Source organism: Conger conger, chromosome 3, assembly GCF_963514075.1.
Source record: "Conger conger chromosome 3, fConCon1.1, whole genome shotgun sequence".
Taxonomy (NCBI): Eukaryota; Metazoa; Chordata; class Actinopteri; order Anguilliformes; family Congridae; genus Conger; species Conger conger.
In genome coordinates this window covers 37,386,365-37,407,015 of record NC_083762.1, presented here as the reverse complement: position 1 = coordinate 37,407,015, position 20,651 = coordinate 37,386,365, and the positions used below count along the sequence as shown (strand labels likewise).

At 43.3% G+C, this 20,651-nt stretch overlaps 1 protein-coding gene across 2 annotated transcripts; it reads right to left on the bottom strand.

Annotated features, from left to right (window-relative positions):
• Positions 1 to 959: 959 nt before the first annotated feature.
• On the bottom strand, positions 960 to 19,557 carry ugt1b1 (UDP glucuronosyltransferase 1 family, polypeptide B1). Of its 2 annotated transcripts, none has more exons than XM_061234929.1 (5): positions 18,610 to 19,557; positions 5,700 to 5,831; positions 4,755 to 4,842; positions 3,857 to 4,076; positions 960 to 2,032 (listed from the first exon to the last, which is right to left on the bottom strand). In XM_061234929.1, exons 1-5 carry the CDS (start codon positions 19,489 to 19,491, stop codon positions 1,750 to 1,752), a joined length of 1,605 nt encoding a protein of 534 aa, XP_061090913.1. In that variant the 5' UTR covers positions 19,492 to 19,557; the 3' UTR covers positions 960 to 1,749. The 2 variants fall into 2 exon arrangements, with proteins under 2 accessions (XP_061090913.1, XP_061090914.1); XM_061234930.1 differs by lacking the exon at positions 18,610 to 19,557 and adding an exon at positions 8,828 to 9,707.
• Between the last annotated feature and the right edge of the window lie 1,094 nt (positions 19,558 to 20,651).

Sequence of the window (20,651 nt, the reverse complement as noted above, 5' to 3'; positions counted from 1 at the left end):
CAACCCCGCTTCCATCTGTTGGTTGTACTCTATGTACTGGGGTAGTTTTGGTATTTCTCCTGTTACTGCAGTACTAAATATGTATTGTGCTGGAAAAGGAGCACAATGGAAGCTCACCTCCTTGGCACAGGAAGAGCTTTGGCAGCAGAGTCATGCAGAAGAACATTGGAAACTATTCAACATACGCACATGAAAAATATGGGGATCCATTTCCAGACTGACACAAAGTAATGCAAAGCCCAAATAAAAGATATCTTTCCCGCACAGTGATAAAATGTCAGTCAGCCCTCTACCAAAGTTGGCAGTTGACCCAACAAAAGGCGAAAGGACGCTGACATGGAAGGGCATGTTTATGAAAAATGTTTTCCTGCTAGTGCTAGCATATGCCTGAAGCAAACAAAGTTCCTTTACGACACCAAAACCACATCATAGTAATAAAGCAGTGAATTATCAGTAATTCTAAATTATCTTCTTACAGGTACACACACAGTGTTATGACTGTATGTTTCATAATGTATATGATGTGGTATGCATCACCATTTTTATTTTGTTTTGCTAATGCATTAAGAATGCTATTTTAGTTAGATACATACTGTATTTTGTTTGAAATCTTGTTTATTCAGACCATTCACCAAACATATAGGTAATATAACCAGGACAACCAATCAACCAATGACTGTGATTAATCATTAGCAACTAACTGAATTCATTGCAATCAATGTGCCACCACATGCTGGAACTGAAATCACTGACAGCACTGGATGAGTGACATCATATTTACAGTAAGGTATCAGAAGTTCATTAATCATTACATAACAATGTATTACGGATTGCAGGGACAGAAGGACCATTAGCAGACTCAGGGATAAAATGAAAACAGCAGGCTTTATGAAAGGCAAGCAGATGACAGCAGGCAGTAGTGAATTCCAGCAGACAGGCAAAACAGGGAACGTGCAGTCAGAGTTTGTGTCAGATTGTTGTACGGGTAGCAATTGAAATTGTACTTCCCTCTAGGGTCTTTCAGCGCACTTATCCCTGGTTATGGGTGTGCACTTTGTTGTACGTTGCTCTGGATAAGAGCGTCTGCCAAATGCCAATAATGTAATGTAATGTAAGATGTTGTTTATAGGGTACGAAATACATCTGTGAAGTTTTATACAAAAATACTGTTTAAAATATGAAAAAATGCTAAATGTAAAAGTCTGCTTGGAGCCCATTCACTTTGGAATCTTTGAAGCTCAATATCTCAAAACTCTCAGAACACAGATAGAACCTTCTCATTCTCAGCTCATGAACAGAGAATCCAAATAAGCCAGGCAGAGGTCAGAAAAACAGGAAATCAAAAAAAAAAAAAAAAAATACAGATGGAAAGCAAGACAGGAAAATAGGGCTAGAACAGAACTGACAAACTAGCAAAGGAAAGAACAAACAGGCAGACTTAAATACAATACTAATGAGTAAAAAATGAGAAACAGGTGAGAGGAATGAATGAATGATAGAACAGACTACGGACAGTGACCTGGGATATAAGAAAAATGGAAGAAACAGAAAAACACTAAGACTGGGGAGTAAGGAGTGAGCATATAGAGAACACATAGAAAATTTTTTAAAACTGTGGAAAAGGGCACAGATGTCACAACAATGCGTGGCGAAAGCATATCTCCCGCAAAAAGCAATTACATTTCCCAATTAGCATAAACATTTACACAATTAAAAAGCACCTTCTTCAGTTTATCTTGTAGTGTGCCTTCAGTCTTTCTTCTTCTTAAGTGTCTTCCTTGAGCAACATTTCCGACAGCAAAATGTGCAACATTTCACTGTCACTATGACAACAGTCACTATTATGAGGAGTAACAGGCCAATCACATCCAGGCTGTGGTACTGGACCCAGTTGAGCTCATGGGCAGCTACCCTGAGGTGGTCTGCTCCTTTGTTCCTCATGACAAACTCTGTCCAGAAGACCGCCAGGTCCAGAGGCTCAATAGGGCGATCCTTATGAACAGCTGAGAGCTTCGTCATCTTCTCTTTATAACTGTAGGAACAAGATACAGCTTGTTCTTCATATCAGTTAGTACACTACTTTGTCAAAGACATCTCCATAATGTGTAGCATCCAGTAATTGTAGGCCCATCTCATTGCTGCAAAACCCTCTGTTCATTTATAAAGACTCGATTGGCGGATTTACTGTGCAGTCCATGACTTGAGCTAAGCGGTTTTTCCACTGGAGGTGGAACTAATAACTGTACCGTGACGTCTGTCTAAATTCAATGGGTGCTTCTCTGTACTCCTCTTTATTAGAAGGCTAATGTGCCTGAAAAATAATGTGCCCACTGACTGATCACAACATTTTCAAGCATGAAGCTTAATGTCAGAGATTAAATTAACAAAATTGGGATACTTCTATCCATCCTCTGACCTTTGAAGAGACACTATTAACTACAGTGATCTCTGGAATTATTGGCACCCTGAGAAAAAATGGAGAATAAAAGCTGCATATAAAAAACAACATGGATAATGATCTGCATTTTATCTTCAAACATATGCTTTTATTTCAATACATTTACTCTCACCTTTCAATGTTTTTTATTTAGTAATCTAATTTTTCTGAAGACCACAGGTGCCAAAGTAATTAAAATAACTATATTATGTCATTCCATCACTTACAGTTTCACTAGAGTACAACAATGAGGTAACAAGCATGCAAAATCCCTTTGTCAACCATCAGCATGGGAAAAGACAGAAGACACAGACCAAGTCCTGCAATGGTCATCTCAGTCTCCAAATCCCATGAAAAACCAGTGGTCTGAACTGAAGAGAGGGGTATCCCAAGAATATCAATGATTCTGATAGTTACGCATAAGGGAATGGTCACAATCCCTCCAAATGTGTTCTTTAACCTTATCACAAATTATAGGAAAAGATGTAAGACTTGATTCAATTGAATCATTAATAAAGCACACTGCTTTACACATGTTAGGAAATAAAGCTGTATCTGTGTTACTGTTTAGTTCACAGCATGTTTTGTGCATATTTATCAAGCGTGCCAATAATTCTGGAGCCCACTGATCTTTGACATCGATCCACTATTCTGACCTTTTGGGGGACTCTACCCTTGACTCAAAAGCAACAACTTCTGACTCTCCCTTGGATTTCTATTTACATGGTAGAGCTTGTGGCGGCACGGATGGTGCAGTGGGTAGCACTGCCGCCTCACAGCAAGGAGGTCCTGGGTTCGAATCCCCGTCGGCCGGGGCCTCTCTGTGCGGAGTTTGCATGTTCTCCCCGTGTCTGCGTGGGTTTCCTCCGGGTACTCCGGTTTCCTCCCACAGTCCAAAGACATGCAGATTAGGCTGATTGGAGAGTCTAAATTGCCCATAGGTGTGAGTGTGTGAGTGAATGGTGCATGTGCCCTGCGATGGACTGGCGACCTGTCCAGGGTGTATTCCTGCCTTTCGCCCAATGTATGCTGGGATAGGCTCCAGCCCCCCTGCGACCCTGATCAGGATAAGCGGGTTCAGATAATGGATGGATGGATGGTAGAGCTTGTTTCTGTTGATCCCACGAGGCTGAACACACGTAATGACATACAGTATGTACATTACATTAATGGCAGACACTCTTATCCAGAGCGATATACAGTTAGACTAAGCAGGAGACAATCCTCCCCTGGAGCAACGCAGGGTTAAGGGCCTTGCTCAAGGGCCCAACAGCTGTGTGGATCTTATTGTGGCTACACCAGGATTCGAACCACCGACCTTGCGGGTCCCAGTCATGTAACTTAACCACGACGCTACAGGCCGCCCCATAACATAACTTGAATCAGACATCATTGGTTCTATTCGGCCTGACCTCTCACCTTTTCTCGTTGATGATCATGTTGAGCGTCTCCAGCAGCTTGGCTGTGGTAATGCTATAGATGTCCAGGGCCACGGCCACGCCGCGGTGCACCATGCGCTCGACGTTGTCGCTCTGGTCACCGAACAAGGGCACCATCACCATGGGAACGCCATTGCATATGGCCTCATAGATGCCATGCGTTCCTCCGTGTGTGATGAAGGCCCTGGCTTTGGGATGTGCTGCAGACAGATGGGAACAGGACGTGGACACATCTGAGCTTCTTTTGCTTAGTAGTGGATAGATTTATAACTGTGGGTATGGGATTTTTTGGTGAGGAGGAAATGCACTTTCACTGTAATTTCCAAGTCAGTGGATATCATAAGGAAATTTTTTTTTTCACCAGGGCTTTGGTTGATGTGCTGATTATGTGAGTGTCATTTATGTTGTAATTGGTGACTAACTGAAAGTAAATGCTGCGTCGTTAAAGGCATAAAATGCAGGATTTTGTTCCTTACTTTGCTCCTGTCTGTGTACAATCAAAAATGTCTCCTCCATCCTCCATTCTCAACCTCACATACACCCCAAGGTGGCGGACGTTCACGCACCAATTAAACAACCAGATATTGTGCTTTGTGTAGCTAGCTATGTTGGTAGCTTTATAATGTTTTATTGCAGACTGCTAGAATCATGCATAGTATGGCTTTAAATTCATGAACACATGAACATGTGTTCCTTCAACCCCCCCCACAGTAACTGCCCTCCCTGCATGACATCCTGGTAATGCCACTGCTTCACGCAATAGCGAAAAACCTATAATCACAGCGGTTTCAAGCAATAGCCAAAAAGCTATAATCACAGCAGGTCCACGCAATAACCAAAAAGCTGTAATCACAGTAGTTACGAGAATGAAAACCAACCTAAAAGATCGTTTTGAGGTAGCCAGTTCAAGATTCTGACATTCTCCGGAAGGTTATCGGGCAGTGGGCCAGTATGCCTCCACAGAACCTACAAAAAATTAAAACAAAACATCTCTATAACTGAACCCTGAGACCTCAATTATATGCAATGCCAATGGATAGACCTTGTGTTTCACAACAAGAAAAGCTTTTTTTGTATGACAGAAGTTTCATAAAGTAATGATAAAATCTTGCTTGCCTGACATTCAGCTCTGCAGCATGTGGAACAGAATAAACACAGAAAGCCCTTTAAGGAGTTGCTTTTGTAGTGGGGGTCTCTTTGAATTGTGATTCAGAGAAGGATTTCTAAGACAGTACAAAATTTGCCTTTTTAATTGCTTGGGGATATAAGGTTAATGTGAACAATACGTGTGCTGAAGGTTCATTTGCTTTGGAAGCAACCTTCTTTTTGCACTGCATACCAATGACTTATACTACAAAGGTTTAAAGTGGCAGTTCACCCAAAAGTCAGGGTACTGTCTTTCCATCCAGATAGTTTTGCTGAGATTTGACAAGTTTTGCTGAGATTTTACAAGTTTTTTAGATACCCGCTGCAGCTCATCCTGATACAATGAACCTCAAGGGACCCATTATTTTTTGTGGCACTTGACGCAAAAAATGTAACATTAGAAAAACTCAACAGCAACATCTCTTTCCAAATACAATTGCACGCTTACTTACGAACATCCATAGAGCTTAGTACTCTGGATACGTGGAAACTCATAATTTCATTTTTGGTTTAATAAAACCTTCACCATTCATTGTCCATTGAGTTATATTTTATTTGCTTTTTTGCTCATATTTTAATGTCTGAGAATTCAAATTTGTGAAATATGTTCAGACTGGTGGAGAGGGAGACTGTTATGGTAGAAAACAGCAGTGATAAGACAGAAACATTTTCCTTACCCTTTGAGGAATCTGTCTGAAGGCCTCACTAAACCGGCTTGCCATCTCCTTTGGCATTTCAGACACTATCGAGCCCAGCGTGAACACCACAAAGCCATCTTCACCAGACTCTTCCACAAATGTCTCTAGGTCCTGCAGGGGTGAAGACAGTGGGAATGGTGTTGACTACTGACTTCAATCAATCAACATCAATCAACCAGTGAAAACATCTTTCTTTGCGATTGCCGCACAGAATACTATCTATTGTACTGGACAAGGTGTATTTTCCAACAGAAATCAGGTAGCCATGAAACCATGGGAGAAAACAAATATTCCTTGACCCTAGCAAAATAAATCAACAAACAATCTTTAACTTTGCATTATACATCCAAATGGCAATGTTAGACACAAAGGTAAATATGCAGTTTGCAGACATTCAGATATACTAAGATAATATACACACTGTACACTTAGTGAGCACTTTATTAGGTATTTATTAGACCTATTTTTAGACCTATTAAGTCTTGTGCTGCTGTAGCCTCTCCACTTAGAGGTTTGATGTGTTATGTGTTCAGAGATGCTCTTCTGCATGCCACTGTTATAATGTATGGTTATTTGCGTTACTGTCACCTTCCTGTCAGCTTCTCTTCTCCTCTGATCTCTCTCATTAACAACGCATTTCTGCCTGCAGAACCGCTGCTCACTGGAGTTTTTTTGTTTTTCTGCAATTCTGTGCAAACTCTAGAGACTGTTATGCCACACCAACAATCATTCCACGGTCAAAGTCACTTAGATCATATTTCTTCCCCATTCTGAAATTTGTTCTGAAAAACAACTGAACCTCTTGACCATGTCTGCATACTATCATGTATTTAGTTGCTGCCACAAGGAATGTAGTTTTGAGTTTAGATTGGAATAGCCACATCTGACCTGTACAGCCTATATTCTATAATAAAACATTTTTTGGAAATGTCACCACACTCACAGACAAAACATATGCACAAGCACAAGCTTTTCCTTAGTTAAAGAAGGGTTATGTGGTTGAAATATTCATCAATTCAAATATTCAAAGTATTAATAACAAAACTCTGCCTACTGGTATTTCTAGAAACTGAACCATTTCTGAGGTTGCACTGGCCAAGGTCCAACAGGCAAAGTCTAATTTTGCAAGCTCGTATTACATACATTGACTATGTGTACTGCAGTAACCCAGGAGATTAGATGCTGAATTCTCTTGTTCTGAGCCTTTGTCTCTGTTTTACAATGACCACAGAGCTAAGTAAAGCTAAACATCTGCAAAAATGATGTGCATGCATATAGATTGAGGGCTCTGTGCTACAGTAAGATAAAAGCAGTTGTTATATAAACCCTTCGGTATGTAATGACTTTGGGTTGCTGGAAACATTTAGACTTTTTCCTCCTATGTATAACAGCAACATCTGCGTAAACATGGAAAGCATGTATTTGCATAACTTTGTTAAAATATGGTCTTTTACATAGCACTGCAATATGGTCTTTTACTTTCGCTGACTGCAATACAAGCTTGATCACTATACTATGTCCAGTATATGCTGTTCTTGGTCTAGACTGCCAGTCTAGAAATCTTATAAAAACCCTCCCCCAACAAGCCATTTCCCTTCCCAAGAGGAAGTAGACTACGGAATGTTAGAGAGAGAATGTAACCAGAGTGGAGCTTGAGACAAACCCCATGGTGGAGACGAGGAGGTCAGATTCCCTCACGGCTATGTGTTTTGGAAAACAGTTAGAGCACAACCCTCATGCAACCTGACACTATTTGCCACTCAGAATTATCAGGAACACAACCACATAACTAATCCAATAACTTGCTAACAGAACCATGGACTGTTAGGAGGAGCTTAACTTACATTTCTTTGATTTGAATATATGTCTGCTAATTTTACATGCTAAGCCTGGAGCAATTTGTGCAAAGCACTTGGAGAAACTGGAACAGGACATCTAAGGTATTCAATATGAGACAAAAGAACAGATGCAAACTCATGCTCAGGTGTTACCTTTTGCATGGATTGTTCACACAATGAGCAGTGAGTGTCTAGTTTCAGCCTTTGTTTTCATCTGTGGAGATTAGATTTGTCTGCAGGCATACACCATCATTAAGACCAGCGGACTATGGTTGAAAAACAACTCCTCTATAAGCTGAGAGGACAGTACAAAAACTGATTATATCAAGTACAGCGTTCTGGAAAGTCATGAAAAAGAAAAAGAAAAAAAACACTTTACAAGCTGGCCAAGGAAGACAACCAGAGTTGAAGACAGTTGGAGTCAAAAAGGCTTCCACATGATTCACACTAACTGCTGTTCTGAACATTAGAGTGTCGAAAATTGCCTTTTCAACATTCGGAAATGGGGGTTCTGCATTCAGCATTTTGTGTAACTATCCAAAACGGACATTGCAAAATCCATGCCCACTTTCATCAGCAATTGGCCAAGTGTGCAATGGGCAGGGTTTCAGGTGGTCTGCAAATCCCCCCCCCCACTCATCTGTGAAATGTGGCAGATGTAGTGTCATGGCTTTGTAATGTATGGCTGCTTCAGGGAATGGGCTCACTCATCTTTACTGATGATGTAACAGAGGATGGCAGCAGGAGAATTACTTCAGAAGTACGTATGTAAACAGATTTTGTCTGGCTATGTACAAATAAATTTCTCCCTTGACTGAAGCTGGAACCACCTCCAAATCAAAGATCGACTAAAAGTGGCTACAGTGAAAAGACATTTCCAAACAAGATACAAAGCCAGTGGCACTGTCAATGGGTTATAAACTTGATTCAAACAAATATTAGACTATATTGTTTTGCTTTTCTTTCAAGTTAATTTGTTAACATACTTTTTTACTGCTGAACATGAGGTAGTCTACACAAAAGCATCCTTTTCTGTAAACTGGTACAACATATAGTATATGCATGTAAATACCCTGAAATAAAAACTGATTGTACTGTACTTCTGTCTCATATTCATCATATTCATCATTCATCTGAATTACACAAGTTGCAAAAAATAAAACATTTAATTCTACTGTTCCCATACTTTTGGAAGGCACTGTAATACCATGGCAGCTGGACACAGACTAGGCATCAAAATTGTGTGCGTTATTCTTGGCAAATACTCACCGTTGGTAGAGCTTTCTTTCCAGCACAGTTGATGCCCCCGATGTGAACCATGTTGGGCATTATTGGTCTGGGGTACTCAAAGGTGAAATCATACCTCAGGAGCCAGATAGCTCCATGACTAATGAGCTCTTTGTACGTAATATCCTGCCCCAGGTACCTGCTGCTCAGCTCATCGAAACTAGCATACATCTTCCGGCACAGGAACTCTCCCATAATGGTCATGAGCATATTTTTCACCCGTTGGGGGAAGTTCATGTGGTCTGTGTTGCCTGTGAAGAAGCGCGGGACGAAGGATGGGGGCGTGGGGCACTGGGCGGCCATGTCTTCGAGTCCGCAGGGGAGGCCTCGCAGGAAGTAGACGGCGGGCAGCGAGAGCGAGCGGGCGATGATGGAGCCGCAGGGCAGGAAGGGGTCGGTCAGCAGGAGCTCGAAGGCTTCGTCTCGCAGCCGCTGCATCAGGGGCTGGTTGTACAGCAGTGCCTCGCAGCCCTTCGCCTGCAAGTTTGTGAAGCTAATGAGCCGCTCCACGTTCACCAGCACGTCGCCCATCGTCACCGGCTGCAGGAACACGTCGACCTTCAGCGAGCTCATCGACCTGTCCAGCTCCTCCGAGCTGTAGGGTACGGGGAAGGTCTGCGTCCGGTAGTAATCGGAGCCGTTGATCAGCATGCTGCTCTCGGGGACCAGGACGACCATCTCGTGGGCCTGCAGAGCTAGCTCTTTGACCAGGATCTTCATGCTGAGCCAGTGGCTGCCATCCACAGGCATGACCAGGACTTTGCCCCCCTGCGCGGGCCCCAAGGTGCTGAGGCACGAGCAGACCAGCAGCCCCAGAGTGGAAATCCAGCCGTCCTGTTTCATGTCTCTCAGTGCAATGAACAGCTCATTCAGGAGCGGAGAGGAAGGGAGCTTATAGGGGCTGGACTCTGTGATTGTGTGCGTGTGTGTGTGTGTGTTTGGGGGGCGGGGGGGGGGGTGGCGTTCGTGTGAGCTTCCTTTGCGTAAGCCTACAACTGTGGGCTTGTAAAGATGACGTATCATTTAACCCAAGATGAACTTTATGCTTCAGTGCATCCTCTCTGGAGCCCATGAATCCTCCCCAGGATTCTGACAGAGCTCAGCACTGTTACACTTGGACATACCGGCAATCAGCAAACATACCGGCAATCAGCAATCAGCAAATAGTTAACAGGAGCTGTAGCTTTTTTTCTTCGCCAACCAATGCATGTGCCAACTTTCTGCAGGGGTGTGACCATATTGACTTATGATATCTGATGAAGCCTCCCAACTTCAAGCTTCCCATACGGACAGCATAGGTGGAATTACCTCATGTTTCGTGTAGCATTTGAGCCCTTTTCACTGTGAGCTCCTCCCTCTATGCGTGCCTCCCCCAGATAAAACAAGCCCATTGCGTGCGAAGGCTGGATTCTTGAAAAAAAAAAACACCCACACTTCCACACGCTCAAAACAGATAGTATCACAAAGTTGCAGCAAGGTTATGGCAAATGCTTAGTGCTCCAAATCACAACATGCCAGCTTCATTACTAAATATATGTTATATATGTTTATATTCTCTGGTATCCCAAAGTGCCAAAATTGTGAAACAAATCAATGCAAAAGCAACAGGGTGCCTATTAATCCTCAGGGTTGCCCATCAGACTGACTTTAGTGAAAAATAAGATATTACCTCATGGAATTTAACACTTGGCATAATAATGGTTAGCTGGATAAGCCATAATGAAAACACAGGAAGCATGTGTTTTAATAAGGAATTCTCACGGAAGAGTCAACTGGCATGCCTACGGGTGAACAGCACCACCTACTGCCTGAAATATAAATTACACACAGAGACGATAAGAATGTGCAAAATATGACGGACAAAACTGAGGTCATTTCAAAGGTCAACAGCTGAAGAACAGAATTTCAACATGCAAAACACAGATCTACTTGTCTAAAAAAATAAGTCTCTGAGTTCTTTCGGCAGTAGGCTATGAAATGGTCCGAAGAATATCCAGGAATGCTGGGCTCCCTGTAACAATAATGCACTGGGCCCCTTAATAGGCATGAAGCATGTCTTTAATAAAACATCTTGTGTGACATAAGACTTTGTTCCAAAAAATGTACTGTTTTAGTAAACTGTAACCCAACAGTTCTGTTATTGAGGCTTGGCTTACCAATAGTTTGTATCTTGCACTCTCAGAAATAAAGGTACAGTGGAGGTACATTTTTGTTCTTTAACTCTTGTGTTGTCTTAAGGGTCAAAAATGACCCACCACTGTGTTTAACAGCAGAGAATACCCCCTAAATTATATTTTTTTCAACTTGAAATTTGATGACAAAGTTTGTGATGAGTGACTGGTTGTTTCTTCATGCAAAATAGATTTGGGGTTTGAAATTCAATTATGCTGCTTTATTTTAGGGGTTTAGTGAAGGTCATTTTTTATGCTTAGGACAAGGGGAGTATACAGAATGTTAAGACTACACAATGGCTAAAGAATACATTTCCTAGTTGTGCCCAGAAGTTACAATAATGTTATTTTAGGCTATAACTTGGAATATCCCCAGGTTAGACACAGTATGCTCAGTAAAAAACTGGAACTGGAAAGTCATGAAGCCTGACATGCTTGCGATTGTGTTATCTGTGACCTTGATAGGCATGCAGATTAGCTGACTGGTCATTTTATCTGTTCATTTATTAGAAAATGATCTGACTGCACTCGGCCCTGAGAGTCGGTGAGAGGTTGCATGGTTTTGCTCTCTGGATTTAAGAGGAAAGGTTATTTGCACGAGACAGCAAGCCACCTTGCCAACTGTGAATGGTAGCAGTGATAAGGCCTACATACCCCTGAGGACAACAGTGATATTTGCCATGTCATCCTCAATTAATGCCATTAAAAAGCAGTCATTTGTCCTGTTTTAAACACAAACTCACAATAGATATCTTGGCTGACAATTTACAGTTAGGTAAGCTCACACCTCAGTAGGTATGAGGTGACACATTCTTAAGTAAATATTTTGGGCCAGATTTACGTACATGAAATTCACAGTGCAAAATATTTGTGTGGTCCTCCCTTAAATACATATGCAGTCAGGAGAGAAGCCCTGGTGCACCTAGTAATAACATAAGACATAAGTATGTTACTGGGACAGAATGCATCATATCCGCTGCTGATACTAGTGGCACAAGACTGTCCCTTCGTCTTGGGCATGTGAACCAAAATCATTTCAACTTGCATTACTATTAAAATACTCTTGGGGTCACTGTAGCTTGTCTCAATCGCCTGACTTATTACAGTGTGTCAACAGATCTACCATGGTTGCTGCCTTCATAGGTTACTTTTCAAATGTAAAACACCCTTTAAAGAGTTGGTTTTCTGGAATGTATTTTTATTTTTCTTCCAAAATTCTCAGTCAGTGTTCTGAACTTCATTGCTTTCGATTACCAGTAATGACTATTAAATCAGCATAACAATATCCTGTTCTGAATATTCCGATCATGTATCTTTCACCTTAAAGGGTTTAAAATGCATGTGAGAAAAGGTGGAGCTGTTCACATCTGTTCATATCTGTTCACCGCATGCCTGTGGTTGCAGATGAGTCAATAGATAGCACAGTTATGTTTTGTATGCTTTATTTCTTCTACAATCAATTTAAAAGTAAATCTTGCCAACACTGTGTACCTTGATCCCATAAATTAGAGCTAGATTGTGAATAACAGTGCCCATTGAACTTGGAGGTAGATTATGTTTTTCTCAGATAATGCAAGTAACAAGTTTATTTCATGCAATGAAACCGTCATCTGCATGATTCCAAATGCAGAATAAAGGCAATTGTGAGCAGCATTTGGGCTGGCAATTTCTCAAAACTTGACAAATGTTTTCAGTGTAGATAAACAGATTTCCAAGCATTGTCCATGCAGAAAGGTACACTGTGTAGTGCTTCTAATGAGTGTGATAGAGCTAGGTTCAAACTTGCTCTAAAAACATACAAAATTAGATGGGTCATTTGATGTTCTGTTGTACCTTATTACAAATGTCTATATCTAGAAATTAACACTGAATAACCCTGTACTGGCACAGCTGCAGGAGGGGGTATAGGAGTTCAAGTTGCTGAGGAACATGGTAATGGTCTGGTTTAAATGATCTACTGGTTTGATGGTTGAACATCTGAAACAAGAATTGCAAACACTGGCTTCATGCACAGTTACTGAGAATCTGGCAACATTAATTCCAAAAGACACCAATAAAATATAGTGGGAGCAATAATTATTTGATCCCTTGCTGATTTTGTAGGTTTGCCCACTTACAAAGAATGGAACTGTGTAGAATTCTAATCATAGGTACATTTTAACATTGAGAGACAGAATATCACAAAATAATCCACAATAACAACGTCATATACATTTTATAAATTTAATATCATTTTCACATGAAATAAGTATTTGATCCATAGAACAATAGGACTTAATACTTGGTGGAGAAACCTTTGTTGGCAAGCACAGAGGTCAGACATTTGTTGTAGTTTTTCACCAGGTTTGCACAGATCTTGGGAGGGATTTTGGTCCACTCCTCTTTGCAGATCCTCTCCAAATCCTTAAGGTTCTGAGGCTGTCGCTTGGCAACTCGAAACTTCAGCTCCCTCCACAGATTTTCGATGGGATTTAGGTCTGGAGACTGGCTAGGCCACTCCAGGACCTTAATATGCTTCTTTTTGAGCCACTCCTTTGTTGCCTTGGCCATATGTTTTGGGTCATTGTCATGTTGGAAGACCCATCCACGACCCATTTTCAGTGCTCTCACTGAGGGAAGGAGGTTGTCACCCTAAATTTCCTCGTACATGGCCCCATTCATCCTCCCCTCGATACGGTGAAGTCGTCCTGTCCCCTTAGCTGAGAAACACCCCCAAAGGTTTCCACCTCCATGCTTCACAGTGGGGATGGTGATCTTGGGGTTGTACTCAGCCTTTCTCTTCCTCCAAACACGGCGAGTCGAGTTGATGCCAAATAGCTCTATTTTCGTCTCATCTGACCACATCACCTTCTCCCAAGCCTCCTCTGGATCATCCAGGTGTTCTTTGGCAAACTTCAGATGGGCCTGTACATGTGCCTTCTTCAGCAGAGGAACCTTGCGCGTGCAGCAGGATTTTAATCCTTCACGGTGTAGTGTGTTACTGATGGTTCTCTTTGTGACTGTGGTCCCAACTGCCTTCAGGTCATTAACAAGCTCCTCCTGTGTAGTACTGGGCTGATCCCTGACCTTTCTCATGATCATTGATATCCCACAAGGCGAGTTCTTGCATGGAGCCCCAGACTGAGGGAGATTGGCGGTGACTTTGTGTTTCTTCCATTTTCTAATAATTGCTCCAACAGTTGTTAACTTCTCACCAAGCTGCTTGCTTATTTTCTTGTAGCCCATCCCAGCCTTGTGCAGGTCTACAATTTTGTCCCTGATGTCCTTAGACAGCTCCTTTGTCTTGGCCATGGTGGAAACGTTGGAATCTGATTGATTGTGTGGACAGGTGTCTTTTATACAGCTACATAATGATGTAACGAGTTGACATAGGTGTTTTGGGTAATGAGTTGAGATTAGGAGTGCTTCTTAATGGAAAACTAACTGGTCTGTGGGAGACAGAATTATTGCTGATTGGTAGGGGATCAAATACTTATTTCATGCATAAATACGATAATAAATTTATAAAATTTATATGATGTTGTTATTGTGGATTATTTTGTGATATTCTGTCTCTCAATGTTAAAATGTACCTATGATTAAAATTCTACACAGTTCCATTCTTTGTAAGTGGGCAAACCTACAAAATCAGCAAGGGATCAAATAATTATTGCTCCCACTGTACATGTTTTTGTTGATGCTATCCCACTGTTCTCCTAACTCATGTTTTTTAATGGGCTTTCCCCCCTTTTCTCCCCAATTTGGACTGTACAATTATATATCGGGCATTTGATACCAAGCACGTCTTATCACATCACTGCTCACAAGTCAGGCTTGCACAAAGATGAACGGGAGGAAAAGATGTAATTTGCGACTCTGCAGGCAGACTTGCAAGGTACCCGATCGACCAGTGTAGTTCACTACACAGTGATGACGTGCCAATCTCTGTATTTGTACAAAACAGGTTATTTGTACAAGAAGGCAAGCCACCTTGCCAACTATGAATGGTAGGAGTGATAAGGCCTACATAACCTTGAGGACAACAGTGAAATTATTTGCCATGTCATCCACAATTAAGGCCATTAAAAAGTAGTAATGTGTCCTGTTTTAGACACAAACACACAATATATATCTTGGCTGTTGAATTTACAATTTACAGTTAGGTAAGCTCTGGCATACCTCAGTAGGTATGAGATGACACATTTGTAAGTAAATATTTTGGGCCAGATTCACGTCGATGAAACGCGCAGCACAAAATATTTGTGCGATCCTCCCTTAAATACATATGCATTCAGGAGAGAAGTAATGACTGTTAAATCAGCATTAGAATATTCGATTCTGAATATTCAGATCACATATTTGTCATCTTTCACCTTAAAAGGTTTAAAATGCATGTCAGAAACAATGGAACCGAGAGACGGCAGTAGCAGGCATCATCAAGCCCTCTAACAGCCCCTGGGCAGCCCCAGCCGTACCCGTGGCCTACAAAGACTCCACCTGGCAGTTCTGTGTCAACTACCGACGTCTCAATGATGCGACCAGAAAAGACTTGTACCCACTCCTCTGCATCAACAACACCCACTGGCACCAGATGTTTCAGCTCCCTTGACCTCAACAGTGTCTACTGGCAGGTGGACCCCAGAAGCGAGGCCCAAGATGGCATTCACTATGACCAGGGCCTGTGGCAGTTCACAGTCATGCCTTTTTGCCTGTGCAATGCACCAGCCCACTTTGAGCTCTGCATGGAGAGGGTGCTAGCTGACATGGCCTGGCCTGGAGTATACCTTGACAACCTGTTGCTGCACACGACAGACTTTGGCCGTGCCCTGACCCTCCGCGAGCTCCTCACTGCCATCCGTCGAGCAGGGCTGTGCCTGAGCCCCAAGAGCTCCCTGGGACATGTGGAGAGCACATCTGGCCAAGGTGGCTACAGTAAAGGGCTGGGTTGTCCCACGTGACATAGAGAAGCTACTGAGCTTCCAGGACCTGCCATCCAACTACAGATGGTTTGTGAGACACTGTGGCACCTGCTGCACCACCTCACAGACAAAGGTTGACAGTACGAGTGAGACGACGCCTGCTTACCCCAACCCCAGCCAAATGTTCATCACCAGCAACATGAAGATGGGCAACAGTACAAGTGGGACATGTGCTGGCCAAGAAGGGTGAGGACGGGGAATGGGTGGAGCCGTAGCTAAACCGCAGTGGAGCTTCAAGGAGCCCAAAGGTCAGGTGGCTCGAAGCACTACAGGGCTATGGCTTTGAGACCCAGCACCGGGCGGGTGGACTCCACAACAACGCCAATGCCCTCTTGACGTCCCTGTGAGCTCTTAGAGTCCCTGTGAGCCTCTACTGCCAGTGGCAAGAGGATTGCAGCCAGGCAGCCCACAGAGTGGCGACCCTCAGAGCTGATGATGATCCTGAGCTGAACCTTGGGGGAGGAGGCCAGCGTGTCTACTGAGGTGGACTGAGGTGTCTACGCTCAGCACAGAAACCAAGGCATACTACGCCCAGTGGGCCACACTAGTCTTAAGGGAGGGGCTGCTGAACTGGAGGTGGATGGCACCGGAACGGCCGGCTGACCTACTGCAATACTGATGCCCCGGGGCAACGTTTCCACAAAATGGTGGGGGCTGGAATCTCTAAGACACTCCACCGCCCGCGGTGCAGATTTTACTGGGCAGGGTGTAGCCGAGACGTCAAGCTGCATGTCCACTGCTGCGACACTACATAGAGGGCCGACGCAATGCTCCCAAGCCCCCCCTACAGCAGTACCTGGTGGGGGCTCCCATGGAATGTGTGGTGGTCGATGTTCTGGGCCCCTTCCCCCCACCGACTTTGGGAACCGGTATGTCCTTGCAGCCATGGACTATTTTACTAAGTGGCCAGAAGCATACGTGGTCCTCGACCAGAGTGCTGTTACCACAGCAGACAAACTATTTGAAGAAATGTTCTGCCGGTTCGGGGTCTGGAACAGCTCCACAGCAACCAGGGGCGGAACTTCTTCCAGGAAGTCTGTAACCGTCTGGGAGTAAAGAAAAGTCGAACCACCCCCCTCCATCCTCAGAGCGATGGACTGCTGGAATGGTTCAATCGAAGTCTATCCACTCAACGGAGACCAGGTCTGGGTGCTTATCCCGCGCCGCAAGAAGGGGGTGTCCCACAAACTCACCAGTTACTGGGAGGGTTTGTGCCAGGTCCTAGCCCAGGTCTTGGACCTCATCTACCAGGTGAGGATAAAGGTTCGGGCCAGGTTGTAGTGCTTTATCGGGACCGACTAACCTCCTACCAGCAAGAGGTGGCCAGGGGGCCTGGGATATCCCCTGACTTACCTTACGTGACTCACTCCCCCTTATGCCCAAGGCAGAAGCAGCGGTTTGCTGCGGCACCAAGAATTCATTGACCTGGCCTCTAGGGCTGATGGGGACGACAGGCCCCTCGGGTGGGGGCAATATAGCATCCCAGGACTGACACAGACAAATCTCTGTGAAGATCCCAGCATGCCCTGTGTCCTGGACGCTCTTCCGGATGAGCAAAACACTTAATCTGCTGATTGAGCAATGTTTTAATTAACTGTTCATTTAATAATTTAACTAGCAAACTACATAATTGTGCCAAAAACATGTGTGTGTGTAAAAGAAATATGTGTAAACATATACGGGATCGGGGTCAAGTTGTTGAGCTTGAATCCCATTCATTGTCACTTTCGTCATGCAACCCTGCAACGCTAAAATACTGTTTATGGAACAGCTGAAACATGAATACCAAACACTGGCTTCATAGACATAAAGCACAGTTACTGAGAATGTTGTCATTGATGCTATCCTATTGTGCTCCCAACCATGTTTTTTAATGGGCTTTCCCCCAATTTGGACTGTACAATTATATATCGGGCATTTGATGCCGAGTGCCACTCCTTATCACACCACTGCTCACAAGTCAGGCTTGTACAAAGATGAATCAAAGGCAGACACTTAATTTGCAACACTGCAGGCGGATGTGCAAGGTACCTGATCAACCAATGCGGTTTGCCACAGAGTGATGACACGCCAATCTCTGCCAACTCAACCGTGCCTAAACCTAGGCAACACCGCCACCAGCTATCTCGCCTAGCAGGTCTATCACTCGATCTAAAACCGGCACTGGCATGCTTGGGAATTGATCTCAGACCATGATGCCACCTATGTGTTGCCTAGAATGGTCCCTTAACCAAAAGAGACAGATATCAGCCCTGTCCAACCCATGTTGAAGCAAATGCCTTTATTGCTGATCACAACATTATCAAACTGGGCTGAGGCTAAAACTATTCAATTTGTGGCCAGTGTAGCAAGCAATTACACCAAAGTCCTTCTGGCAGGCAAAATAATGAATAATGGAACAAATTAAGCCTTCATATGACTATACTGGCTGATTGTTCCATTTTACTTCAATGTGTACAGGGCAATTTTTCTATCAGGGTCCAGATTAACATAAATTCAGATTGACTATTGTTCTTTACCCATGCAAATAAAATCAGTAAAACAGTGATGTTGCGGTTTTATTTCTCATTACATTCATTTATATAACCATTACTTTTCTGTCTTGGAAACAGCAGAATAGCAGATTTCTTCTCACCTGTGGCAGTGCTTTCTGGACGGCACAGTTAATCCCTCCCACCAGTGCCATGTTAGGCATAAGGGGCCGCGGGAAGTCAAAGGTGAAGTCAAACCGCATCAGCCATATAGACGCATGACTCAATATTTCCGCCACCGTCGCATCTCTCTGGAGGACACGAGAGGCGATGTTGTCGAAAGGCTGGTATAGGATCCTGCATAATAGGGGCTCCAGAAAGCTGATCAGCACATTGAGAACCCGCTGGACAAAGGTCATCTGATCCGTGTTCAGGGTAAAGAATCGAGGGACGAAGGAGGCAGGGCTGGGGCAGGCTGCGGCTGAGAAATCCAGGCCGCATGGAATCCCGCGCAGCAAAAAAACAGAAGGGACAGAGAAGTGCTCTGCCAGGATAGCCCCAGTCGGCACAAGGGGGTCTGTCAGCACCGCATCAAACTGCTGCTCCCTCAGGTATGACATCACTTCCTGGTTGTACAGCAAGCTCTCACTGGTGGTCGTCAGAAAGTTTCTGAGGTTTCTCATACCCTTCAGTTTGCCAGAAACCCTCTCTAGGAAGGGTTCTGACTTGTTCATGTTCATACGTCTTCCATGCTGGGCCTGTAGGTGATTAACCAGGTCCTGGCCATAGGGCACGGGGTATGTCTTGGTGGTACAGTGTTTAGTAGGTCCGAGACGCATGCTCACCTGTGGGATAACCACCACAACCACATGTCCCCTTTGTCCCAGCTTCTCTGCCACTGCCTGGATCGTGGTCCAGTGGCTCCCATCCATTGGCACTACCAGTAACTTACCAGTATGCACCACAGTGGATGATCCAAGGAGGAGAGCCAGCCACAATGACAGTCCTGCCAGGTGTCTTTTCTCATAAATCACAACCATGGTCATGTAGTCTCTGCTGCTATGAAGTGCTAAGAGCCTCTGTGCGTATACGTGGCAGCATGCTTGTTAAGTTGGTCCAAAAAGCAAAAAACAGTTAAAACAACTTTTCTTGGAATGTTTATGAGACGGTTATCGATCTATCAGGGTACAAGGTTCATGTTAGCTGTGCTTCATTGGCTTCGCAGTATGTCTGCATGCCAATGTGGGTGTAAAATGTGGTGCAAGGTTCGCAGTGTGTATTGTCCCAAACTGGTTTGATCAGTTTTGATTCACCTGCTGTTCAAATCTGAATGAATAGAACTGGGATATGCTGGGATATTCAGTCGCGCTCCAGTCCCGCCCCATTCCCATACATACTAAACTTCACCTCAGAAATAAGAAGGAAAGTATGAGGAAAAAGGCTAGAGTCTATGAAGAACTGTATTTAAAGTAACTATTTGCATTTACATGATAATCACACTTATTAGTTGAATAGGCTTTTAGATCATTTTGACTGCACTGTGAAAATGGACGAGATGCCTATGAAGTGCATCATTTACTTGTTGTAGTGTGCAGATCATTGCATCCCTCTCGCCATTTATTGCAAAGTTTTCACAAATATTTCCAATTTACATTTGAGTAAAATCAAATAAAAATATACATACAGTAAATGTGCATGAACAGAGAAGACATGAAGCCAGTGAACAAGACAAATAGAAAAACAAAAGAAGTATGTCAGGGGGGGCTATTCATCATCATACAAAACAATTAGATGGAAACACTTAACGAGGAAGCACAGTCTTACAGCTTTAAATTGGTTTTGTTTTTCGTAGAAGGAGTAGTTGTTGCTACCTCAACTTTAAAAAGGGCCCTCATGTGGTGTTTTTTTATTTATTTTTTTATTTATTATTATTTTGGGGCCCATTTTCAAGATGTTGCCTAGGACCCCACAGGGCCTGCACTGCTTGAAGGCTTGAAAATCAGATTTCACTTTATCTCTCCCACTATGCTCCCATTCCATTGTCCAGTGAATTTCCGTGATCAAAAGCAGCTTAACCACAATATAACTTCTTTTCTTTCTGTCCTTCTGAATTAACAATTGGGTTTTGCACTTTCGGTTAGTAGGTTATGAAAAAAAACCCCAGAGGGAATATCTGTTTATGTGGTTTATTCACTCTTTGTGTTTA